Source organism: Charadrius vociferus, unplaced genomic scaffold (genome assembly GCF_000708025.1).
Source record: "Charadrius vociferus isolate BGI_N301 unplaced genomic scaffold, ASM70802v2 scaffold163, whole genome shotgun sequence".
Taxonomy (NCBI): domain Eukaryota; kingdom Metazoa; phylum Chordata; class Aves; order Charadriiformes; family Charadriidae; genus Charadrius; species Charadrius vociferus.
This window is the reverse complement of record NW_009648332.1, coordinates 2,673,639-2,700,152: the sequence shown is the minus strand read 5'-3', so window position 1 is coordinate 2,700,152 and position 26,514 is coordinate 2,673,639. Positions and strand designations below refer to the sequence as shown.

The following is a 26,514-nucleotide window of genomic DNA, read 5'->3' as shown; positions in this document are numbered from 1 at the left end:
GGGATAAGGCCCCTCGCGAAGCGGGGTCGGTGTCTGAGGAGGGAGCGGTGCATGGGCCGGCGGGTCGGGCCTGGGCGACAGCGGCGCAAAGTTCACCTTTGGTTGGTGCGTCGCGGGGGGATGGCGCCACCGGCCAAATTAAACCTTTTGGAGCGCCGTTGAGCGGGTCGATGTAACAGACTTGTAACGGCCAGAGCGTGTCCCCGTGTCACTGCAGCCTCCGGTCAAGGGCTCGTCCCCTCGCTGTGAAGGGCCGGGGAGGCGATGGGTCCGGGGAGAGGTGGCGGCAGCACAGCAGGTGCCCTACGGGTACTGTCCTGGCGCGGGTCTGGGCCTCGTCATTCCGCCGCCAACGCAGAGTTCACACAGCATGGCAGGCTTCCAAAGAGGAGCAAAAGCTAAGGGAAGCTTTGGGTATCGCGGTGGATGAAGCTTAAGATGGCTTTGATATTTGCCAGAGTAGTCAGAACAAGAATGCCACCTTTTGAATAACTTTTGTTGCTGCATGAGTATTTCTTCAGCACGTGATGTGATAAGGGAGGAAATAAGAGGTACGAGACTTCATTCTGTCGCGTGTGATGCGATAGGGGAAGAAATAAAAGGTAGAAGACTTCATTCTGTTAATTGTATTTATTGGACTGGATCACAGAATGTAGTTTTGGAAGTTACCGGACAGCACCTTAAACTCATTTGTCATGTGCTCAAGGAAGGAACAGTAGCATGGAAGAGACAACGAAAACTTGTCAGACACCAGATTGTGTCTTAATCATTTTATTATGAAGTTTTTAGGATTATATCCTTTCTCTTCTTTTCATCATAATGGTGTAATGTCCATTAAAAAAATGGTGTGTCTTCTCAAAACAACAATCCGTGTTTCCTACGTGTGTAATTGTTGGTTCCAGAGACCATGCCTTTCATTTGCAGAAGTTCAGCGTGATTGAGAAATTTCCCTATTTGTTAGCCCAAGTAATGTCAATCACTCTGACAGACCTTTACAATGATCAAATCACTGACTGATTTTTCTTAACACCTTCAGTATGAAGGTTCTCTGTCTAAATTAAGGAAAGGAAGCACTACAGAAAGTACAGCTAAGTGTTGCGAAAGACTGGAGTTGGGGAGGTAAGCATAAGGAGGTAGCAAATTAACTTTTGTATACTAACAGTGAACGTCAAATAATTTGTAGAACTGTAAGTAGCTGGTATGAGGATTTGTTTTTTAGCAGTGACACTTTTTGTTAATGATGTAAAAGTGCAAAAGTCCACATATTTGGTGGACTCCAATGAGTTGTTCTACAAAGAAAATAGAAATAACACCTCTACTCCAGTGGTGTGGGGTAAGGCATGATAGGATTTGTAGCAAAGTGGAATAAGGCTTGGGAAAGGGAGGCTTCTGTAGAATTAAGTTCCATACAAAGAATAAGCACTTTCTTGTTACAAATAGGAATAAATCAAATAAAGTGGGAGGGAAGTATTTATCAAAGCCTTAGTGAAGGTTATGTCATGTATTATAATGAATCAGAGAAGGTGATAGTTATTCTCTGTCCCACCCACAGGCTTTGGACAGGATTATTGTCTGTCTCAAGTCATGGATCTTCTTTAAGATTGAGCGAAAATGATCCTCAGCTTCCATGAAATTGCACTATTTTATTGTTTTAGCCATCACGGGGTCTGGCAGTAGCACTTGGGAATTGTGCAGATTTTATGCATGCACTTTTGGGTCGATTAAATTAAATTGTTTGCATTATTTAACACTGATTGTTCACAAACCTGTTTCTAAGTGAAATACAAGCTTTTAAATATTCCAATTCAAGCAAAAGAGGTATTAAATCTCACTATGACTTATTCTTGTGGGGTTTTTTTTTCTGTTTCTTTTTCCCTTATCAGTTTGCAAAGCCTAATGAGAAGAGCCTTGATTATCCTGACATGGCTAAGGAGGCAGGTAATTTAATAATAAAGACATTTATTATTTATATATTATATATATTTAATAATAATAAAGGAAGCATTTAGTTTGATTGCTGATGCTTATTTTAAGTCTTACAGTTAATCTTTTTGTTATACATATGAAGGAACAGCTACTGTTCAGTAAATAGATACATACAAAAAGTGAATCAAAAACTGGTAAAACAAGAATACTTTCACAAAATCCATAACTGACCTATTAACTGTGAGTTCAACTCACTGTGTTCCAATACTGAAGTCAAAAGGATAGCTTAAAATTGAATTGGACACTTAAATAATTTTACAGCTACCTGCATTAATCAAACATACTTTCATTGGGACAAACAACCTTTGTGCATGAACGCAGAATTGATTGCATGAAATTTTCTGATAAAGGACCTTGTTCAGAACTCAAAATACTGCAAAATTGTCCTTAGGAGAATTAAGATGCAGGACTGTGTTCACCATTCGCATCATGTAATAAGGAATTTAGGAATTTTTATAGCTCTGTCTTTTTCTTGTGTGTGAATGCATGACTCATACATGCTGCTCTAGGTTTGCTTGTTATGGTTGTGAGAACTGCTTTTTTTTTTTCTTCAACTTTTAAACTTTTTTTTTTAGGCCAGAAGGCTTTAGCTGATGCTGGGATTCCTTATTCAGCAGTGGAGCAGGCATGTGTGGGTTATGTTTATGGTAAGTAATGTCATTTGATTGGTATGTGATACCTGTGACATTTGCAGACATCTAGGTGAATAGAGTTTATCTGCATCTGTGTGGATAAAGTACAGGGGATCCCATCAGTTTGAAATTATAATATTTAATCATGTGTGAGTTTGTAAAAGTTTGAACAGTTCTACAAAATTATTATTTTTAGAGATCACAGATCTATGTTTATTTGTGGAGTTCACGGTTCTAGTCACAGGTATGGAAAGACTTTAAAATTGGGTCTTGCAAATGTATTTTATACAAGTAGCTCTTTCAGCAACATTGGGTGGTGTATTTTTTCAAGTGTGCAAAACTTAGAATCATTATGTTTACAGCAATAGGCTTGAAAATTCTTTTATTCTTTGTCTGATGCTGTGTGTAGGCTAGAATGGATATGCTTGTTTATCCCGTGCTCTTGAGTTGAAGACACTTGCAAGGGATATTTTGGGGATCAAACGTGTACTGTGTCCTTGCACTGTCAGCCCAAGAGCACAGAAGAGATATCTGCTTGGACTCAACCCCAAGTGATAGATGCAGTCTACTCTGTGAGAGGTTTATAACTATTTGAATCCTATGGACATATATAAAAATGTAACCATGGATTAATGTACTGTATGTAAAATTATTGAGAGTACATGCATTAGTATAGCTCCAAATCAATGCTTCACAGCTGATGTAGACAAAACTGAATTGTTCGGATACCAACATAGTGCTGCCCTGCCTTCATTGCCAGCAGGACCCTTGTGGTTTAACCCCAGCTGGCAACCAGGCGCCACACAGCTGCTCTCTCACTCCCTCCAGTTGGGATGAGGAGAGAATTGGAAGAGTAAAAGTAAGAAAACTCATGGGTTGAGATAAAGACAGTTGAATAGGTAGAGCAAAAGCCACACACGAAAGCAAAGCAGAACAAGGAATTCATACACTGCTTCGCATTGGCAGGTGGGTGTTATCTCCAGGGAAGCAGGGCTCCATCATGTGTAATGGTTACTTGGGAAGACAAAAACCATCACTCCAAACATCCCCCCCTTCCTTCTTCCTCCAGCTTACATACTGAGCATCCAGTACATCCTCACTAACCCCCACCCTGCTTCCCATCCTTTGATATAATACACAGATGTCATTCCCTTGGTCTATGGACCACCCCTGTAAAGTGTCCATAAACGTCCACAAAAACTCCATTGAGTTCATTTAGTCCATGTCTTTGGGCTCCATCTGTTGTGGTGGTCACTTGGGACAGGAGAGGTGGTGTATTGCATGGTCAGTGCTGGCACTTGCACTGGTTCTTGTAACGCTTGTCCTCCAGTGGTTCAGGTGGTTCCTGCTATGGTAATTCCCATAAAAGGCAACTCAAATAATGAGTTACAACAATTTAAAGATATTCCCAGTACAGTCTCCACCCCTGGTCCCTTTGGGCCAAGTTGTAGGGTTTAACGTTGTAATGAACTCCTCCCCTTGCTCCTGGCTTGGTTAGCAACAAGGGGACCATGCTACAGTAATTCCCATGACATGCAACTCAAATCCCAGGTTGCAAGAATTCAAAGACATTTCCATTATAATCTCCACCCCTGATCCCTTTGCGCCATGCTATAAGGTTTAACATTGCAATGAACTCCTCCCCTTGCTCCTAGCCTGGCTAGCAACAAGGGGCTCCTGCTATAGTAATTCCCATAATATGCAACTCAAATCCCGGGTTGCAACAATTTAAAGGTATTTCCATTATAATCTCCACCCCTGGTCCCTTTGCGCCAGGTTATAGGGTTTAACATTGCAATGAGCTCCTCCCCTTGCCCTTGCTCCGGCTTGGACTTAGCCACAGACTGCAGTCCCTTTGGGGTGTATCTGTTCCAAGCGGAGCCTTATTTATGTGCCACAGTCTTCTCAGAGGTATACCTGCTGTGGCATAGACTTATCCACAGCCACAGTTGCTTTGAGGTGCACCTCTGCCAGCGTGGCCTTATCCATGGACCACAATGCCTTCAGTGGCACAGACGTAACCACAGCCACAGATGCTTTGAGATATACCTGCTCTAGTGTGGACTTATCCATGGCCACAGATGCTTTGGGGTGTCCTGCTCCCACGGGGACTCATCCATGGGTCACAGTCCCTTTGACTTGAGTTCACACTGGAATTCTAGCCTGTCCAGTACAGCAGCACAGAAACAGCAGTGATGCCCAGGCTTCTGCCAGCCCAGGCGCATCGCCATTGCTATTACCAAAATGTTCCCAGGCACAGCAGAATAAGACGCTAAACAGTATAGCGGTGCAGCAAAAGCAAAAAGCAGCTGCTAACGAGCGCTAGAGTCTAATATAGTCAGGCAAGCAAGTGCCATGGCAAGGACAGGAACCTACTGATTAATAGCTAAACAGCAACAACAAGCTATAAATTTGATCTAGCACATTCCAATCAAATCTGTCATTATCTCAAACCCTTTGAGCCCCACGTTTGGCACCAGACATGGTGTTGCCCTGCCTTCATTGCCAGCAGGACCCTTGTGGTTTAACCCCAGCCGGCAAATAAGCACCACACAGCCGCTCTCTCACTCCCCCCAGTTGGGATGAAGAGATGATCAGAAGAGTAAAAGTAAGAAAACTCATGGGTTGAGATAAGGACAGTTGAATAGGTAGAGCAAAAGCCACACGTGCAAGCAAAGCAAAACGAGGAATTCATTCACTGCTGCGCGTTGGCAGGCAGGTGTTCAGCCATCTCCAGGGAAGCAGGACTCCATCATGTGTAATGGTTACTTGGGAAGGCAAATGGCATAACTCCAAATGTCCTCCCCTTCCTTCTTCCCCCAGCTTTGTATTCTGAGTATGACATCATATGGTATGGTATATCCCTTTGGTCAGTTGGGGTCAGCTGTCCTGGCTGTATCTCCTCCCAACTTCTAATGCAGCCTCAGCCTACTCGCTGGTGGGGTGGTGTGAGAAGCAGAAGAGGCCGTGACTGTGTGTAAGCACTGCTCAGCAATAACTAAAACATCTATCGTGAACACTGTTTTCAGCACAAATCTGAAACATTGCCCTATATGAGCTACTATGAAGAAAATTGTCTATCCCAGCTACAACCAGCACAACCCTCAAACAGATTTCTAGTAGACACCCTCAGCAGAAGCTTTTAACTTGCCATCGCTGTTTATTGTAGTGAGAGGAGATGGTGTTAAATGACTGGTTTGAACCTTTTCCTGTCATTCCAATTCAAAGATGCCTGATGTATTTCTCAAAGCAGTCAAAATCAGATTTCTATTATGGGGAAATCTGTTTCCATTCCAAAGAGAGTTTTCCATTTATTTTCTTTGTGTTTCTCTCTATTAATGACTGTGTTATGGCAACTGAAGTAGGGTCAGTCAGCTGTGGTACCTATAGCAGCTTCCAGGCCACACCTCTAAGATGTTTCTGTCCAGTCCAGTTACCTCCCGTTGATTCACAGCCTTTTATCGCAGGAGCAGAATAAAATTCCGGTTTTAAAATCTGATGATTTTCATCTTATTTCTAAGGTTCTTGTACTGTGGATACTTAAGATGACAGTTCAAAAGTTCCAGTTTACAGTTTAAGTGGTAGCATTGCACATACATGGTGGGATTTCTTTTTGCTAGTGAAGTCTGAGTATGTACCTTATTTTAATGTTGTGTCTCTGTATAAAGGTGACTCAACCTGTGGACAACGGGCCATCTATCATGGTTTGGGTTTAACTGGCATTCCTATCATCAATGTTAACAACAACTGTGCTACTGGATCAACTGCTTTGTTCATGGCCAGACAACTAGTAGAAGGAGGTGAGTTGTTCTGCTCTGGGGCTGGGTAATGCATATTCTCTATTTCTATAAATATAACTTGAATGAAGAATGGAACTAAGGAACGTGTGAGTACTCTGAGTTGTAAATGTCCTGTCCTCACAGGCAGAATTGTTTTTTCTGCCTCACTCAGCTGAAAAGGTTGGTCAGTTGTATATACAAATATAAGCCCATTCACTTAAAAGAGTAAGACTATCACTATGAACTAGAGCATTATGTGTGCACCTAAGAGACTGACTGCGATGCAGTAGGATGGTACGTATGGATATAAATGTCCTTTCCTTTGGCATAAGCTGTATGAACCTAGTAAGTAATGACCCAGTTAAGTTTTTTCTGGAAGAATTGTTTGGAATACTGCAGAACAAGTTGCGTTATAGTACTGCAAGACACTAGACTCTGCAGGATGAAAAGGAGAGAAGAATCTGCTAAGAAGGTTTTTTTTTTTTGAACTTGAAGTTAGTACATTTTTGGAAGGAATTATGCTTTGAACTGACAGATGAGTATTTCCGTCTGTTTCTGCAGTTCCTTTGTGGATTTTGATACATTCTTGCACTTAAATGCTGTGTTTTTGTAATGAAAACTATAGTAACAGTCTGTATGATTATTCTAGTATTTGTAGCAGAGGTATAAGTGCTTGGTCATTTAAGATAATTGCTGTCAAACAGTTTAAAAATAAACGCAAACCCTGTAGTGATCTGTCATTCTTCAGTATCAGTACATTTGTATCAATACCATTCCCACCCCAGTTTCACTCTCTTTTCAAAAATGAGGAAAGAAGGAAGAGCAGCTGGTAGGTGTTTATGTATATTTCTTGTAAGTGAATAGTTGTTAGTACATAATGTCATTTATAATTACATTGTGTTTTAAATAGTCACAAATTTTCTTTTAAGGCTTGGCAGATTGTGTTCTGGCACTTGGCTTTGAGAGGATGGCAAAAGGATCCCTTGCTTCAGGTGTAAGTGTCTGAAACACTTTATATGTTTCATTGTATTCATAGATGAAATACACATCCTCATTCTCTGAGACATGTTCTCGTAAACACCAGTTGCTTTAAGATGTTGCTGTAGGTGATTACAAAACAAGCCATTATTTTGAACTTTTAATTAGTTCCATGATTCTGATTGCAGCTATGATATACAAATTTTGTACAGAATGCTTTAGAATTAATTTTATGTAGTATGTTATGCTTTTAGTATTTTGCCAAGAATACGTTAAAGGCAGGGTTAATAGGGAATAATGAAAATACCAGATAGAATACAGAAGCATCGAGCAATTGAAGTGCCTTTCTCAAGCTGACACAGCAAATAGAAGAAAGAATCTGGGTCTTCTGGCGTTTGGTTTGACGCTTGCTCAGTTGACCAGTTAACACACTTTCCCAATAATTAAAGACTTTTGTAAGCCTTTATTTCATGTCTCATCTTTGTTTTTACTGGGTAAGTGTAGGGGTTTTTGTTTGTATTTTGCCTTATGACAGGCAATATTAGAGCCCATATGTGGTTTAACTACAGAACTGCCAAATTTGATAATATATGCAGACGTTTGGGTCAGAAATGTTAAATTTAGCAACTGATTGAAATGAGTAAGAGTTATCGTTAACATGCTTTACGATATTGCATCTAAGCTTCATTGAAAATACTACTACAGTATTAATTTTATGATTTGCAGCGATATTAGGATAGGATTTTAAGCTGAGGTGAAAAATACCTGAAGTCCTCTGCTGAAAATACTGACTGTGATAGAATCACATAGGAGTGGTCCTTGCCATGAATCAGTGGAGGGGTTATAATGTTAAGCATTTTCTGCTTATTTACGCTTTCTTATAGTTGGGAAATTATGAATGGTTCAAAACATGTCACTGAAGTGCAATGTACTGTCCAGTGGAATTGTTAAAATATCAGAAACACCTCTGTTTTGCTTGAAACAATTCTGTGGCATTTTTGTGGCAATGTTGTAAAGAAAAGGAAATATAACTTGCTTTATAACTATTTACCTTTTTTTTAGTTTGCAGACAGAACTAATCCCATGGACAAACATTTGGAAATTATGATAAATAAATACGGCTTAGCAAGTGCTCCAGTAGCACCTCAGATGTTTGCAAATGCTGGCAAAGAACATATGGAGAAATATGGTATGTTAAAATACATTTTTTCATTGTCCTCGTTTAAGTAAGTGATTTAAAAAAGTATACATATTACGATTTTGTTTTTAAGAATTATAGCATTCAGTGTCCTTTCTTTTACTTAAGTACTACAATTGCAACGTCTACAGCTAAAACATATGGTAATATATTTGGGTACAGTATTCACAGAAAAGTTGGCAATGTGTAGGCAAACAAAACCATCAGGAGACATAATTAAGGCTGTGATACAGTGTCTGGTAGTCACGTTGATGGTATGGTTTGTGCCTGTGTAAGGTCTAGTCGATGAGGTTGCATAACTTCCTGCATTTTTCCTTCTGTCTTAGGATGGGTAGATAGGCTTGGGACTGAATGGTTTGACAAAAGCTTTCGGGTATTTGATTCAATATATAGTACTAGGCTGCTGCCACTGCCGTTTCGTACCCCCTCACCAGACAAGGGAATTGGCTCCAAGCTAACAGGCTGGCCTGTTGAGCATCTGCTATTTACACTTATTTTTAGACTAGTATATGGAAAAATTTTAGACTTGGACTCCGATATTTCACTACAGCTGTTTTGCAATGATAGGAACATGAGCGTTCAAGTTTCAGTAATATAATAATACTTCAAGTAAAATGCACTTATTTTCTGTATTTTTATGTTAGTAAGGGTTAAATATCCAAGTAGGATGTTCTGTTAGCTAACACTCAACCAAGTTTAGTAGTCTTTATCTAATTTTTAGACCTAAGTTGAGGTCTAAAGAAAGCCTTGATAACAATAAGTCTATTGTAAAATGCTTGTAAAGGTCAAATTCGTATGACACAATATTTAAAATGCTATGTTAGCACTGTTTGGGTAAACAAAGTATTTCAGCACAGCTTTTTTTCCTCTTTCAGGCACAAATCCAGAATACTTTGCAAAAATTGCGTGGAAGAATCATAGCCATTCAACTAACAATCCGTGAGTAATGTACTCTACCTCTATATTGAACATACATTGAAATTCATGTAAAACTGAGTATTATTTTCAGAAATACTTTGCGGAATATATTCTTTATTATCGAATAAGAGTTATACTCAGCATAAATTCTATATCTAGTGCCTTATACTTGTAAAAACAGCTCTATAGCTGCCTAAGAGTGTGATATTAGTAAGTCTACTGCTAAGGGCTGTGCTAAAACTAAGATATATTTTTTGTAGGTATTCCCAGTTCCAAAAGGAGTACACATTAGATGAAGTTCTGCATTCTCGCAAGATTTTTGATTTCTTGACTGTCTTACAGTGTTGGTAAGGAGAGGACTTAGCATTGTGAAATAAATCTTGATGTTAAGACAAATATGGTAGGACATCTATTTAAATAAAAGTATGTTTGCATGTAAATTAAAATTTACAGATTATTTTAACTACAACTTTTTATAAATAAAACAGATGTGGAATCTCTGTCTTGACCAAACACTGTCTAGATATGTGTTCACAGTATAATACAGTAAGCTGAAATACATTTTGTACTTTGGGGTTTTTGCATCATTCTATATATTTTACTAATGTGCATCCATTGCTGTTAAGTGTTAATTCTTCTCTTCAGCCTTTCCTATACACTCCTGAAAGGCTTGTTGTTAACGATGTTTATAGCCAAGTAGAAGCTTTGATTTTTTCTAAATTGAAAAACTTTAATGATACTTTTCTGTTTTGATGTCATGCTTTTCAGATGTCTGTTATAAATATTACTGAAAGTGTCCAGCAAACACTGATAGAATTTATAGTTTCAGTGGCATCAGCCAAAGAAAGTGGTTTTTTGTTTGTCCTTTTTTTGTTTTTGTTTTGTATTAAAAGATAATTCTATGGAAGGTTGACATTACTAATTTAGAATGATGACATCATTATTTTTCTTTCAATAGTCCAACATCAAATGGAGCCGCAGCTGCAATCTTGGCTAATGAGGAGTTTGTGAAAAGGCATAAGTTGCAGCCAAAAGCTGTGGAAATTCTAGCCCAGGTGATGGCTACTGATTATCCAAGCACATTTGAAGAAAACAGTTGTATGAAGATGGTAGGTTTACAATTCTGTATTTCCTGATACTCTTCAGGTTTTGTTTTTTTTTAATACCTGCAAGTTCTAATGGTACTGTAGACACTTCCATGTCAGTAAGCAAACATATTTTACTTTGTGGTGAATGTAAATGTAATTTCATTTGGGCAGGTGGAGTAAGCAGAACATGGTTGTGCAATAACAGTTGCAATTTATAAACAGGCTATCAAAGACCTAGTTTTTAACAAATTATTTAAAGGCTGCTTTAAACAATTTGAACAGCAAGAAAACCATTTCTTTGATTTTTCTGTTTTTGCGAGTAATGAAACTTAAAACGTATTTACTTATGTCTGTGTAATATTGAAGATGAAATAACCTGTTTGGTATAGTTGTGATTATTTGCTTAAGTAGAATGAAGGGAAAGACCTGAACTGCAAAATTTGGATTCTGCTGCAAGTTGACTAAAATAATTGGATGGATATCAAACCATTAGAATACCCAATATTTTCTACTGTTCTGTTTGTGTTTCAAATACAATTCTAGTTGGACGGTTGATATAACAGGTAGCAAGACAGTTGAGGATTTGTTTCAAGGCTGTTGGTCTGAGTCATGCAAAGGACCAATTCAGCTTGTGAGCAAGGTTGAGAAAATAGAGGATATTTCCCAGAAAAATTTCCACATGCCAACAATGAGACTTAAAATGTATTATTTCTTTCTATACAATTCCTATTGTCTGAATATTAAACTCTGTGATATGTCATGCGTTAAAATAAATTAGAATGCCACCCCCTGCAGGTTACTTTCACTTACAAGATATATAGAAGCATGTTTAAAATTAAATGTAGAAATGAAATTGCTAGCTATGTTTCTTTACTGATATGTAACAGACATTTCCCATTTGTTGCAGGTTGGCTATGATATGACTAAAAAAGCTGCAGAAAAATGTTTTGAAAAGGCAGGCCTAAAACCTACCGATGTTGACGTGATTGAGCTTCATGACTGTTTCTCAGTTAATGAGTTCATTACTTACGAAGCTCTGGGACTCTGTCCAGAAGGTAATAGCATCAAAAATATCTTTTTATCTGTTCGTATAATTAGAACTCTGAGTTCTCTACTGGACAGATCTTTTATATTTGAAAATCTTACTAGCTATCCGTATAAGAGGGAAGTGCAAGTTACCACTGTAGTAACGTAAGGAAGACCTGCAAACTCTAGAATTAGTTTAACAAATGAGCATGTTACTGTGATTTCTGAAGAAATATACAAGGCAAATTGAAGTCTTGGACAACTATGTGAAATCATATGGCTAGCTTGTGCAGGGATGGCTCTTCTAAGCAAGCAGAGCAAAGAAATTAAGGACTCTTCTGATCTTTCTCGGTATTATGCCCCTTTTTCAGGGCTATATACTTAACTACCCCAAGATTTCCCTCCATCTTTGTATTTCCTTTTAAGAAGATAAAAATCAGACAAGAGTTGCCTATAGAGGGCCTTACCAAGTTACTTATCTTTGGTATGACTTTTTTAAAAATCTTTAAACATCTTTGAAAATACAAAGTTGTTGGCAAGTTGTGAACATGCCTCTACAGTCAACTGTATTGCAATGCACAATCTGTCCAGATTAGTTTAATTTCATTGAAGTGAGTGGATTTACAACAGGTTAAATGTTAGTGAAGTTTAGTTCTATGTACGTAAGTCAAACCATTAAAATTTCTACTGAAGAGGTTTTTGTTTTATTTCAAATAAATAATGCATTGAACTGCTACATCAGTGTCTGATATATTTAAACTCTACATTTATTCTTGCTTTGTATAAGTAATCATCAGGTGTAGTCTTTCTCTAATTTGTTTTTAACTGGTTTTGAGAAAATACCATTCTCTATCACTAGATGGTGTATTGTATTAAGTCTAAGCTTTCTCACTGAAACAGAAGTTCATAGATCTTCAGGAAGACTTTGTAGGTCTTCAAATATTTGCATTTGAATGCTTGCTTTTTACTGTCTTTGCTGTGTTTTTATGTTATCAGAAGTAAAAATGGTAAGCATTTGACATTATTTAAATGGTACATCAAGCTTTTTAGCTTCATTCCTTTAATCAAAGATACAGAAGAATCCTGATGGTACTTGTCTATTTGACCAAGAAGTCTTGTGTGTGGTAATTTAATACTGCAATTCTCGCCACCTTTCAGTCAGTCTGACCTTAATAGTATGTGAAATTTATCTTGGAATGGTAGACTAATTAGACAGAGCGATTAGTGAAGTGGCATAAACCACGTTGTGGATTTAGATGGACAAGACTAGGCTGGTATTCTCATTTAATAGCAGAAGGAAGTTATAAATACAGGAAACGTGGTGGATCTTTTTTAGACTTCAGCATTAATAACATAGGCTGAAGAAGCTGGTACAAGAATAAAGGAGTAAGGGACTGGCTAAAAGGGAGAACTGTCTGGTGAAGGCATGGGAACTAATAGTCTGGAAAGCTAAGCTATTCTAAGCATTAGTCTTATGAGTGGGTTTATTTACAGTCTTAATGCAGCCCAGGGTACTGTTAGCCACCTTTGTGGCAAGGGCTTGTGTTCAACTTGGTGTTCACCAGGACCCCCGTGTCCTTGGGGTCAAGAATTATGACTAACCCCTCTCTTACAAAAAGCATAATTATCACTGCAGTTACATTAATACAATAATGAACAGCGGCATTATATTGATTGTATCATGATACTGTATATCAACAGAACAGTTCAGCAGCAAATTTAAAAAAGCTTTTGTATCAAACACTAGCCCTTTTACTTCTTTTCTATGTTACTCTTTCTTCAGTGGTGTAAGCAAGTCTCATTTATGTAGTTTGTCTAATTTCAATCTGCTCTTTGTAAAATCTGTGGTGTAGAACTTCCTGGGTTTTGACTGGCATGCAGCATCTTTGGTAAGCAACAGTAGAATTGAAAACTCAAAAGAACATTTTTCTTTTATAAATACTGTTTTATAGGAAGAGCATGTGACCTGATTGACAGAGGAGACAATACTTACGGAGGAAAATGGGTTATTAATCCTAGTGGTGGCTTGATTTCAAAGGGACATCCACTTGGTGCTACAGGTACGCAAAAATATTGCGTTTAGTCGTGCGGGTTAGGTACGAGATACAGCTCTTGAGCAGGGAGATGCTTCCACTTATATTTGTCTGTACGAAACATGAGGGCTTCATAAGACTAGAAGGAAGCTCTGGAGTTGATTTTCATTTCCAACTAATGCAAGTATTAGGGCAGGTTGACCATGTGGGATTGCTCAAACCAAAAGACTTGGTGTATGAATTTGATCATTCGAACTTACTTAATTTTGATGCTTTTTTTTGGTGTTGTTACTAAAGCAACCTGCAAAACAGCTTAACTTTTTTTAAAATAATTGCTCAATAGCACAACTTCTGCTGAATGTAGTTTCAATAACTATTTTCGTATGTTTTCATCCTTTAAAATTCAGATTTTGGAGATCTTTACTGCATCTGAATAGCCTGTACCCTTGTTAGCTGTAATAGAAGCTATTTCTGTTAAGCCTTGGTTGTCAAAATATTTAGATGTTTACAACAGAAGCTCAGTTAGTCACCGTTTCCCAGCAACATAGGTTTTCCCTTTTTTTTGTTTTGTTTTTTGTTTTCTTTAAACTGCTACGCTTGCTTCCAAAATGAGATGGCTCTTTGATAAAATGTGTTTGGATTTGTGAAGATAATTCACCTTCCTGGTTTGGAAATGAGAAGTTGTCAGAAAACTGGAGAGGAGGAAACCTTGTAAAACAACAAACCTTAATCTAAACAGCTGTAACAGCTAGATAATCTGCAGTTAGTGTAGAGGGGGAAGTATTGGGAAACTTTGAAAGAAAAGTGTTCCAGGTGAATGAGACTGTGGGTGTATTATAATACATAATATTATATGTTATATAATATTATGCATTATAGAATATATATTATATATATACTGAGAGTATTACAAGGCTAGGTTTGTGTTAAATTTCTGTCAGTTACACAGCGATAAATGTAGAGACAATTACTGGTATCTGTGCCTGTATTGCCATGGGATTTTGGGAGGAGTCATTAAAATGCAGAACATGACATGTCTATAGACTGTCAGCTTAATTTCACTATGAAACAGTCTGGAGGCTAGCTATGTGCCAATCGGAGGTCGTGTAAGTCGTCTTAAATTTCCAAACCATTCCAGGGCAGATTGTCCCACGGTACACATTCTCTCCTTGAGGCTGAGAGAGCGTAAATGAAACCTGTTAATTCTCATTTATGACTGGGATTGTAAAGCTTCTTACTTATCCTCTTCGTGATGTTTCAGTTGGCAGTGTGTAAAATACAGAGCATAAAATGCAGATTCCTCCTTCGCCTTGCCCAGAGACCGACACAGTTGTCGAGGGGAAGGGAGAGGAGGGGATGGAGGTCTGTGGATGGTGGAGGGAGGAAGAAATGTGTGTGCGGTGGGACTGGGTAATAATTGCAAGACCCCACCTTGAATACTATGTTCAGTTTTGGGCCCTTCACTGCAAGAAAGACATTGAGGTGCTGAAGCGTGTCCAGAGATGGGCAACAAAGCTGGTGAGGGGTCTGGAGTACAGGTCTTATGAGGAGCAGCTGAGGGAACCGGGGGGTTGTTTAGCCTGGAGAGAAGGAGGCTGAGGGGAGACCTTATCACTCTCTGCAACTACCCGGAAGGAGGTTGTAGCGGAGTTGGGGTTGGTCTCTTCTCCCAAGTAACAAGTGGTAGGACAAGAGGAAATGGCCTCAAGTTGCGCCGAGGGAGGTTTAGATTGGATATTGGGAAAAATTTCTTCACCGAAAGCGTTATGAAGCATTGGAACAGGCTGCCCAGGGAGGTGGTGGAGTCGCCATGCCTGGAGCTATTTAAAAGATGGGTAGATGTGGTGGTGAGGGACATGGTTTAGCAGTGACCTGGCAGTGCTGGGTTAATGGTTGGACTCAATGATCTTAAAGGTCTCTTCCAACCACAACAATTCTATGATTCATTTTGGGCCTCCCACGAAAATACATTTCTGTATATCTCAGCTGTCAAGAATTACCTTTCTCAAATGCTATTGCATAGATTCACTTAATATGTTATTAGGGAAGGAGGTTTATGGCATATACCTGCAGTACGTGCCTCGCTTCCTTCCACCGCCTAAGCTCTGTGCTCGATTTCTCAGGCCTGGCGCAGTGCGCCGAACTCTGCTGGCAGCTGCGCGGCCTGGCCGGGAGGAGGCAGGTCCCCGGGGCAAAGGTCGCGCTGCAGCACAACCTGGGCCTCGGCGGGGCCGTGGTGGTGACCCTCTACGGCATGGGCTTCCCCGGAGCGGCCAGGTGAGAGCCCCGCGGGGCTGGGGCTGCCCGCCGAGCCCCATCGAGGCGAGACGGGCCGATTCCGCCGCGTAATGTCGGGGGAGAAGAAGCGGTGAGGCGGCTGAGGGTCTGCCCTCGGCGTGCAAGGTGGCTTCTCGAGGAGAAAGACAGCGCTGTGTGTACTGAAAGACCTTACAAAACCGTCCCCTTGCAGACTGGCTCTCTGTAGAGCAAGAGAGCGCACTGCTGAATGAAAACGCGCGTTCAGCATTCACGTGCAGCTCTTGGTTATGCTGTCACTGGAAAATGGCACTGTGGGTTCAGTAGTGGTGTAAGCTAAGCTGACCATGCTCCCGTATCTTTGTGTTTCAAAATTTTTTTTTAGAACTATTGTTTGCCTCTGTGCAAGGAAGAAGTTGCACTGTAAACTAAAACTTGCTCAGCAGTTGGAACTGTTGTGTACCTACAGCAGTGCAGGTGTATACAGAGATCGTAGCTTACAGCGTGTTGTATTCCTGATAAACAACATGCACTGTGTGTTATAAGTTATTGAAAAAAGCAAACTGGCGCATAAAAATGGCTCACGTGATTTCCTGTAAGGAAAAGTCTAATGTTTGGAGAAAAAAAAGCCAACAAAACAAAACAGAAACCCCCTTCCAAGAACAAAACAGGTCCTCTTAAAATGAATTAATTGAAACTAGGGACTTGCCAAAAAAAGCAGGACATCCGTCGGAATAGAGATACCCACTGTTTTCACTGCTGAAATTGTTACTAGTTTGGTTTCATGAGGAATTGCTTTCAGCTGTATGTGTTAAATGTGGTATTCTAAATACTCATTAGAATTCAGGCATGTTACTCATCCAGTCCTGGCTAAAGAATTTGCACTTAAAAGTGTAGCGTATTTCAGAGCGAGAGGAGAACCCTGATACGAAGCTGTCTTGCAATCTATGCTAGGATGGACAGGAATTGAGAGAAAATACTTAAAATTTATAAATACATCAGACTTTCAGGAGAGACTTTTTTAATACACAATTCCCTTTACGTTTTCACTTTCAAGTTTGCTTAGAAAGATTGAGCTACTCTTTGTGGGTATTACAGTTTTGGTTTTGAAGCTCGATGCCAATACTTCATATTTGCTCTAAAAAACCTGTGACTAGTTATCATGTGCTGGACTTCCAGAAAGAAATATTCTTCTCCCAACTCATATTTCTAATGTCTGTTTTAGCTAGACCTGTACTATTCCTGGGAGGTGACAGTGTAATCTGTGGAAGAGGTGATGAGAGAAGTAATTGAAGTGTTGCAGCAGTAACTTTTTGTAGTACAGTGTCAGAAGTGATAATCCTATCACTTGTGTAATCTGTAAGAGGTTAAACCATGTGAGAAACTAGGTGTGATACAGGAAAAAATCACGTCTTTTCATGGATTCTCTTCAAACATGCTCACAAAACTTCAGAGTAGGTATTAGTACACAGTTTTAAATCAGAGGGGAAAAGACTGTTACAGGGAATGTACTATTTTGCATTGCTTTGAGCTTTGTCTTTAAAAATATCGTCATTTAATGGAACAGGGAATCTCTTGCTATTTGTATACCATTAGCCTTGAGATACTGCTAGAAGTAGTGCCTTCCTGTCAGGAAAAGCTTTGCATGCATAGATAATATTTCTCCTGAAGAAACTAAGTTTAATTTACTAGAGCTCACTTCACCTTTGTTGGTATTGAGAATTTTTAAAATTCTTTCTTAGGTACAACTCAAACCAGTGAAATCTTAGCAATACTAGTTTCATCTTACATTAGAGAAGCTTAAAACCCCTTAGTTCTCCCAAAGGTTTTGTGTGCAGGAGATACCTGACAGAAGGAGTTGCACCAATGTATATCAGACTTTGGAACAAAAGAGTGTGGCTAATCTGTTCAGACACCACTTATGTAACTGAATGATGATGTGTATTGTGTAATTAAGGGAAAGGTGGTGGCATTTCATGTTTATGAAGATACCGAATTCAGTTTTTTCTACAACAGTGCACGTAGATTTAATCATTGGATTCAGATCTAACCTGTAAGTAGTGGCTTTAGTAAGAGCAGCTAAGAATGTACATAAGGGTAAGTGACAGCAGAGCTTGCTCCATTTTGGATTAGTCTTTGAAACAGTTCTACTTTTTTTTTTGACACATTACAATTTTACATCCTGTTAGTTCTGCCTTGGTTTATTAGCAAAATCAATGTGTCTTCTTCAGATGAGACAGTCCCTACTATTGCTACACTAGCATACATCTGTAGGGTAGTGTTAGTACCGCATAAGTAAGTTCGAGCAACATTTAAGCGATTCTGTCACTTTAACAATCATAATATCAAACCTGACCCCAGTTTTGTACTCCGCTGGCAAGAGATGGTAGTAATTGTAAACTTGTTTTTCCTGCTGCTTTAATTGCCATTTCTTTGGACATCTCTATACTTACTTTGGCTCTAGGTGCCTGTGCAGAAATGAAGAATTAGGTTTCATGCTGCTGTCAGGCCATGCAGGGTGACTGCTCCAGAGAATCAAGAATAATGCTTAGTACCTCTTGTGACAGTTAAGAGACCCACACGAATTGGGAGGTAAAAGGGGATTTGTTTTGCCAAAAAAAAAAAAAAAGACAGAAAAAAGTGGTATTTCTCTGAGATGGTATATGTGCTGCTCTCTCTTCACACAAGGTGTGGCAATAGTGTTTGCTGATTTATCTTAACAAGATTAGTGATTTACTTTCATTACAAAATTAGTGTCCTGTCCATACATGCAAAAACATCTAGATACTTGAAATGATTGTAATTCAAGCTGTCAAGCCCATCAGAGAGTAAGCTTCACTTTAACATCATATAGTTGTTCTGTATTGCTGAAGTGTTTTAGTGTGGCTGTTCTCGCTAGTGTTAGGTGTATTCATGATCATTTTAAGATGCTGAAAATGTGATAAAGGTATGTATGTTTTTCATTCCAGCACTGGCCGTATTGCGGCTGTGCCTCTCAGTGCAGCTGTTGATGGATTTAAGTCACATTTGGTCTTCAAAGAGATTGAAAAGAAGCTCCAAGAGGTATTTGACTATTTCTTTTACCTACAACAGGATTTTAATTTATGGCAGAACATGTGTGAAACCTGATGGGAATATATTAGCATCAATCATTTCCTCAGTACTTCTCATTGAAACAGATGTTACAGCTTTGAATTTCGCTGTGTCAGAAATTTTTCTATGCTCTGCCATGATTTTAAATTATTTTGTTTCAGCCAGTTCCTACCTTCAAAAGGGTATTTCAGTAAAGGCAAGTTTAGAACATATGTGAGGCGCTTGCTAGGTAACACAAGAAACTTTAAGTTTGTGTTTGGTGTTTCTTGCTTGCTTTATAAGTGTGATTAGAAGAAATCACTTTTTGTCAAACTTACATCAAGACAAGACTGGTAAGACAGTGGTCATTTTTCTTAGTTGATAGATTTTAATATAAATAGTCATAGGTTGTGGTTTTTGTTGTTTTTTTCTAATGGTTGTTTAAATGAAGCCTAATAGAGGGAAATAGATATTTCTATGCTAGTAGAAAGGGTAAAGGTTTTTAAATTACTCCTGTTTAATTGAAACTATTTTAAAGTTATTTTGAAGTAAATTAATAATTTGCACATTACGTGGTCATTACAGGAAGGAGAACAGTTTGTCAAGAAAATTGGTGGAGTCTTTGCCTTCAAAATAAAAGATGGTCCTGGTGGGAAAGAAGCAACTTGGATAGTAGATGTGAAAAATGGTAAAGGCTCTGTGGCAGTAAATTCAGGTCAGTGCTATTTTATTATGGCATTGCAGAAAACACATAAAACTAATGAAAAGAATATAAATTCATACTCTGTTTAAGCTGTAGTGACCTTGAGCAGAAACAGTGTATAGCTACCTTAATTTTAAACTCTTCTTATTACTGACACTTTTAATTCATGATGTTTCCGACCAAGAATGAAATGTCTTCTACTCTGTATTCCGTCTAGGTAATTGCATGTTTTCTTAGAGGCTCCAGACAGATCTGTCATATGACTCTTACAGGAATCAGAATTAAAAAAGAATAAAAAAACCCTAAATTCAAATCTCAGGGGTTTTATTGTTCTCACCAAATTTGGGCCAGAAATGTACTTTGATGCTGTTTCTTCAGTTGCTTTGTTGGAGACACTAGTAGGCGGTAAGCTGGTCTATCTGGTCGAGTTACTTCTCTGCAGCTAGTTAAGCAATAAAACTTGACTCATTTCAATACTGTACCAGCTTACATCAAGTTCCATTTTAAAAAAGGCAGACATAAGTAAGACACAGACTGGGGTGGCGGTGGGGAACCTCACAAAAGTGTTGGAAACATGGGATATTTATCCTTGCCATGAAAATGTCTTGTCTCATATCTGAAGTCATGCATCAAGAGTTAAGTTTAATAATAAGATGAGTGTAGAAAAAAGATGTGTCAGTTTTTAGCCCTTTGGTATATACATTAGTATTTCTATCAGAGCTTACTAAAGTAATTTTTCATCTTATTTCTGGTAAGAGGATCCTAAAAAAGTATGGATTTGAATTAAATCAAATGAGTGCTTTTAGAATGCACATGTTGTTCCCATTGAAGGAGAGGGCAGGAAAAGCCTGAAATTTCAGTGATTAGTATCTTCAGAGAGTGTCACAGGGGAAAACACATTATTCTGAGCTGATCTCAATACTAGTAAATTTAAGCTTGATAAAACTTAAGACGATTGTCAATGCTTGCAATTAACATTCTGTCTGATTACAAGTAGATTATTATTTCTTTTTAAGGAATGAATTTGCTTAGCACCTTTCAGAAAGTTACATCTTTCCTCAGTGTTGGGATCGTCTGTGCTACAAGGTGGCACAGATGCCTGTTGGATGTTCTCTTGCTGATATTTTTATAATCACCCTTATTTGTATGTACTTCAGGTACCATTTTGCTAACCTGTAGTGTCAAAAGATTCTTCATGGAGTTGCACCTTCTATTAGTGTTTCATCTCAGTTTGAATCTTCATAGTCAACTCTTATCTTACAGATAAGAAGGCGGATTGTACAATTACGATGGCTGACACTGATCTGTTAGCTCTCATGACTGGCAAAATGAATCCTCAGACAGTAAGTATAGCAAAGATGACATGATAAGAGGACTGACTTGTTTGTTTGTTTTGAGTGTGTTTAAGTTGAAATGATTTAAATAAATCCTCTCCTCCAAAACTCCCATGGGTGATCTGAAAAATGGCAATTCTTGACTTTTTCTGAACAAATTGGCCAAATTAAGATTAATCAAGAAAGGCAGTATCTACTCTTTTGAGCAGGTACATATTATCTCAGACATCCTGTAGGTAGTCCAGAAGGGGATATAATAGTGCTTAGTTTGCAGAGAAGAGGGGGGGAAATTAGCGTTTGTAGTGTGACTTTAGAAAGGAGGAATGTTGGCCTTCTATTTGGAGAGCTTTACGCTCGTAGCTGGCTTAGTGTAAAGAGTAATCTTGATGCTGAAAAACAGAAATTGAGGTGACCGTTCACTGAATGCCTATGATTATTTGGTTTTCTTATTCCTCAGTGTGTCAAAAGCAGCCATAGTGTACAAGTAAACCAGACAGTTAAGTTAATTTTAAGTTGCTGCTCCATGCTTCTAAATTTGAAATGCTCTGGGTAACATTCTTCTAATTTTTTGGTCTGGTAATCACAGGGTAAATAAGAATTTTCACAAGCTGAAGTGTGTCTAGAAGTTTGAAGATAAAGCACGTTATAGCAATGTTGTAATATACATACAGGAAATTCAGAAGCAATTACAATTTTACATCTACAGTTTGGATGTTTTGGTGCATGCAGTTCATCGTTTTACAAGGTCTGGAGGAAACCCGCGAATCTTTAGCGTGTCGGCTTCACCAACTAGATTTGTAAAATTGCATTCGGCAGTAACAAAACCAGTAATAACTGGGGAGGATTTGAGTAAGAAATCAAGTTGTGGCATCTACTGTACGGCATCTACTGTACACTGTTGCTTTATCGTCTTCAGTTGAAATAGTGAACTTTTATTCTATGAACTGTCATCGCCAAACCATTGGGTGTTATGCCCTGCTTTGTGTACAGATCCATTGTTATGATAATCCAAGAAACAAGCAATACGAAGTTTATTCTCCTTAGGTATCACAAATATAACAAGCATACAACTTCCTCACTTCACTATTCTACCTTTTAGTGTCAGAAAATATGTTTGTTGATGAATGTGAGGTATCTGCAAGAGGTGTTGGCATTATAAAACTGCAGGCCAGGACCTGCACATACATAATAGTCCATAACTTTTGGGAGGGGTACATTTGGGGTACTATATTGTATTACATTTCATATAATCTTTCTTTTTTTTAGGCATTCTTTCAAGGCAAATTGAAGGTTTCTGGGAACATGGGCATGGCAATGAAACTTCAGAATCTTCAACTTCAGCCAGGCAAAGCTAAACTTTGAGCTCGTTAGAGTAAACCATCCGTACTTAATATTCTTGACAAAAAAGTAGAATGAAACTAGACATTATCAATAATATGACACAGGCTGGGTTTGATTGGACCTCTCTCATCTAAATTTTGTGGTTAGAGACCTTAATTCTCTTAATGAATTCCGTCAGTTTGTCTATGGCAAAGATTCTTAGGCTAAGCTTGAGGCACTTATTCTTACAAATGGTATATGGTGGGTATTTGTGACAATTTTTGTTCTAATCAATATGAAAAAGTTTATAAAGCTTTGAGCTGAGTGAGGCTGCTTCCTGTTGTTCAGGTTAGCTGGGAAGAGAGTAAGGAAGGTTATAAATAGTTTGACACATCAATTAAATGAGTTTCATTTCTTAAAAACTGTAATAGCAGGTCATACAAATGCTTTCAGACTTCCATTCTAACATTTGCTGCTGCTTAAATTAAAATGGTCTTATAAAGGGGATCTCTAACATTTTTTTAGAATACGCTTTAGGAATTTGCTATAAAATACTTTTCTTATTACTACTTTGGAATTAAAATATAAAATATCCAGAAGTAAGTAGGAACTTTGCTTTGAGATTCACAGGATTTGATAATACTTCACCTTGAAAAAAAATTAGGTTCGCCAGGAGAGCAGAGAGGGAGTATAACCAACACTTTACCCATTTTCTCCTGAGAAAATCTGGTTTTGATCATTATGAAATTCTTCTCAGTAATGTAAAAACTTTTAACTTCTGTTTTGGGAGAATGTATTCTGGTTGGAAGTTTAATAGAAAATTAAATATACTTTTCCTGTTCCTCTGTGTGTCACTTCCTCAGATTTGTAAACATGGATTTCATGTTAATGCACTAAATTAACTATTTTATACAAGTTGTCATGAAGGGCTTCTGCAGTCCTTCATTTTTTCCTTCTCAGGCATTTTCAGTAGCTACTACATAAACTACATTTCAGTCCAGTACATACACCTCACATCCTCACATATATGTGCCATGACTGAGGAACTTACGGATAAACTTTCATTTCCCTGTTTTAACTGAAATCATCATAAAAATGAGCTAATTCATTCTGCTCATCTGGTGTGAATGGTTAGCAGATTACTGAGCAGTAAGAATAGCTGTACTGAACCTGACCAAAAATCGATCTAGCCCACTATATTTTCTGACCGTTGATACCTTTGGAGGAATATTAAGATGTCCCAAACATCTGTTTACCCAGAATACTTTCTTAGCTGCCAGTGATTTTTTGTTTTTCCAGCTCACAAATTTGTGCCAGAAGTGGTATATCTGTATCTAAAGTTCTTGGTGGATAGCCTTTCATGAGTTTGTCCAGTCCCTTTTTGTATCCTTGCCAGCTTTTTAGCATGGATCAAGAATTTCTGTAGCTTACTTACATGTCATGTGGAACTAAATTTATCCCTTTTTACCTTACACGTTGCAGTTTTATTTTATGCTCTTATTTGCCATTTTTGTTGGCGTTTTTTTTTGTGGTGGTGGTGGGTTTTGTGGCCTTTTTGTTGTTTCTTTTTTTTGCTGGAAGAAACAGTGAACAGCTTTGAAGCACTCCTGGTATTTATAGTCTTGCCCTATCACCTTCAGGCCTCACAGCTTAAAGAAGAGGACATGTTATTTGTGTAACATGGAGAGGCCCTGGTAACCTTTTGGCCACCGTATATCCTTCCAGTGTGCTGCATTCCGATTGTACTATGTTAAAAAGCTTTCAAGATAGAAGTTTTTTACTACTTGTTTTGAATTGATGTTTTCTTAGATCTCTTAAAACTGGGGCCTCATTTCTTTCATATTAACTCAGTGTTTATTTCTGCACTGTGAAGGTGAAACTTTTTTTTAATTATTCCTTATGCATTGCTGTATTTGTACTGAATTTCAAGTGTCTGTTTTACTGTCCAGGCTCTCAGTGTTGAGATCTGCCTGCAGCTTTTGTCCTCAGCTCTCATCTTTAATACCTGAATGAATAAACTTTTATCACCCCACTCTTCATCTTGTTTTCCAAGGAATTAGTTTGGTATTGAATAGGACAGATATTGCCCTGCTCCACTGAAAACTTCTTAAAACGCACTCTGCTACATATGAATCAGGTTTCCTCTTGTGTAGGTATTTATTGACTTAGCCAAAGGAGTCATGTCTCTCAAATGAAAGCAGTGTAGCTCTCTACAAAATAACATTTGCTAATGTATCCACTTTTTTCCAAATTCTTGCCATTTGGCTTGTGAGTTAAAATAAAGTGGAGTTACAGGATTGCATCAGTAATTCTGTACTGAAACCAATTTGTTCCTGTACATAGAGTTGCATATACACCCTTTCATTAGCAAGCTTTTTCCTCCTTTTGAATCACTGATAACACCAGAAGACCTTTGGATAGATGTCTGTTATGCAAGCTAAGAACCTACCTTTTCCAAGAATTTTGAGCACGAACACATCATATTTTGGCCACTGTTTAATTAAAGAAGCAAATTCATTTCAAAGTGTAAACAAGCTAATACGGATCACAGTAGTCCTTACCAATGCATGTTTAACTGAGATGTGCTTCCCAGGGGATTGAGATTGTTTATTAAGGGGGGAAAAACTGCACAGGAATATAAAAAAAAAAGTGCAAAAATAACTTCGGAGTTTGTTCACTACCAAGAGAAAGAATATCCAAGTCTGAGAGCCTGGCCTTCAGAGAAACCTCTAGGTTTGTACAGGCCCAGGACTCTCAGGTATGGGCACTTGCAGATATGATGTCATTGCAACAGAAAAATCCCAGATTAAATGTAGATGTTTAGTTCACTTGTCGATTTTAGGCAGAGGGAGCAATGCGGAGGTTAGCACAGCCTACTTTCTCTGCTTGGAAGCAAGAGAACTAGTCAATTTTCTATTTCTCCTGCAGTATTTAAGAAGATGGAGTAAAGGACAAAGTCATATTTACTCCATCTAACATTTTATTTAGAAATCTGTCTTATGTTACTCCACTTACAGCACTTTCTTTGTGTTATAACTTGGCTGAGAATTTTTTAGACACAATATAATACTTTTTCTAATTTTCCTTTCTCTGGGAAGGAGGGGGGAGGGGACACTTCTCTAAAAATCCTAGATCCCCCATTTACGTTCTGCAGTCTTAGAATCTGATAACTGAATAAATAAAGCCCACAGTGTACAGAATTAATTTGCCCTGTTCATCATGATGAGGAAGTAGGCAAAGCTCTGTGATACCGAGCAGTTTTTGACATTATCCTTAAGTTCTGTTACTTATTTTTTTGCATAACTTCCAGTTCACATGAGAGGAAAATTCAGCTTTAAACATTAAAATGCTCAGGAGGATTGTTCGTCTTTCATGGACTCTAGTGAATACCCTTTGCAGCTCTTGGTTTGTTTTTTTTACCAGCAGTGATAAATGTGTTAATCATTTGACAGCTGGAGATGCTGTCAGGTTGGCAGGTACATCTTATTTTTACTTTCTTCTGTAAAATTCATGTAATTCTTTCAGATATGAATTTTTATAATAAAGAAAAAAAGTAAAACATGTCATAGTTATAAAAGAAGCAAATAGATTGGTCAGACTTGGAGGCAATGAGCAGAGCGATGCCTGACTCAGCAGATCTGGCTCACAGGAATTTGAGGGAATGCTTTGGTTTTGGAGCACAGATTTTTTTTTTAAACTTTTACTTGAGTTTTGTTTTTCAGTCCTGCTGCTTTGCCTCGTCAAAAATAGGTACAATGCAGTACATTACACTTAGACACTTTATACCATATGTGTTTTCAAAAGTGCTGCTTTTCTTATAATTAATTAAAGTCATTAGAAGAAAAACTGACGGTCAGAACATGGCTCCATTCCTGAAGAAAAGAGCCATGCTACTTCAAGAAATCTCAGTTCCTATGTTGATCAGGATAACAAATAGGAATTTGTTATGCAATTCCGAATTTGGGATCTCTGCAAAGGAGCTCTCTGTGGACAAATGAGGGCATATCCATGTGCAGATGAGGCAGTTTAGGGGGAAGGTGGTTGCTGCAGCGCTGTTGTTGCATGGGGCTGACCTTAACTGCTTGAATAACTTCATGGGGGTGTGTGAGACAGAGTGCGTAGTACAGGTGGTCATAACTGCGAGTGTTAGAAGGGGAATGGAGAATGGCAGGTGGCTCATCGTGGCTTTAG

The 26,514-nt window shown here is 38.4% G+C and overlaps 1 protein-coding gene across 1 annotated transcript; it reads left to right on the top strand.

Moving 5' to 3' along the window:
- Positions 1-264: 264 nt before the first annotated feature.
- SCP2 (sterol carrier protein 2) lies at positions 265-23,164 on the top strand. The gene is made up of 16 exons (XM_009884824.1): positions 265-309; positions 1,884-1,938; positions 2,562-2,633; positions 6,287-6,418; positions 7,327-7,391; positions 8,438-8,564; positions 9,449-9,512; positions 9,752-9,838; positions 10,450-10,600; positions 11,487-11,634; positions 13,558-13,665; positions 15,762-15,915; positions 18,864-18,957; positions 19,552-19,681; positions 20,933-21,012; positions 22,270-23,164. Exons 1-16 carry the CDS (start codon positions 265-267, stop codon positions 22,363-22,365), a joined length of 1,608 nt encoding a protein of 535 aa, XP_009883126.1. The 3' UTR covers positions 22,366-23,164.
- Positions 23,165-26,514: the final 3,350 nt, after the last annotated feature.

Bases quoted from the DNA above. Each gene is read 5' to 3' on its own strand.
- SCP2 (XM_009884824.1), top strand. From the start codon at position 265: ATGGGTCCGGGGAGAGGTGGCGGCAGCACAGCAGGTGCCCTACGG. The intron at 6,419-7,326 runs GTGAGTTGTTCT...TTTTCTTTTAAG, and splicing joins CAGACAACTAGTAGAAGGAG to GCTTGGCAGATTGTGTTCTG. The intron at 7,392-8,437 runs GTAAGTGTCTGA...CCTTTTTTTTAG, and splicing joins AAGGATCCCTTGCTTCAGGT to TTTGCAGACAGAACTAATCC.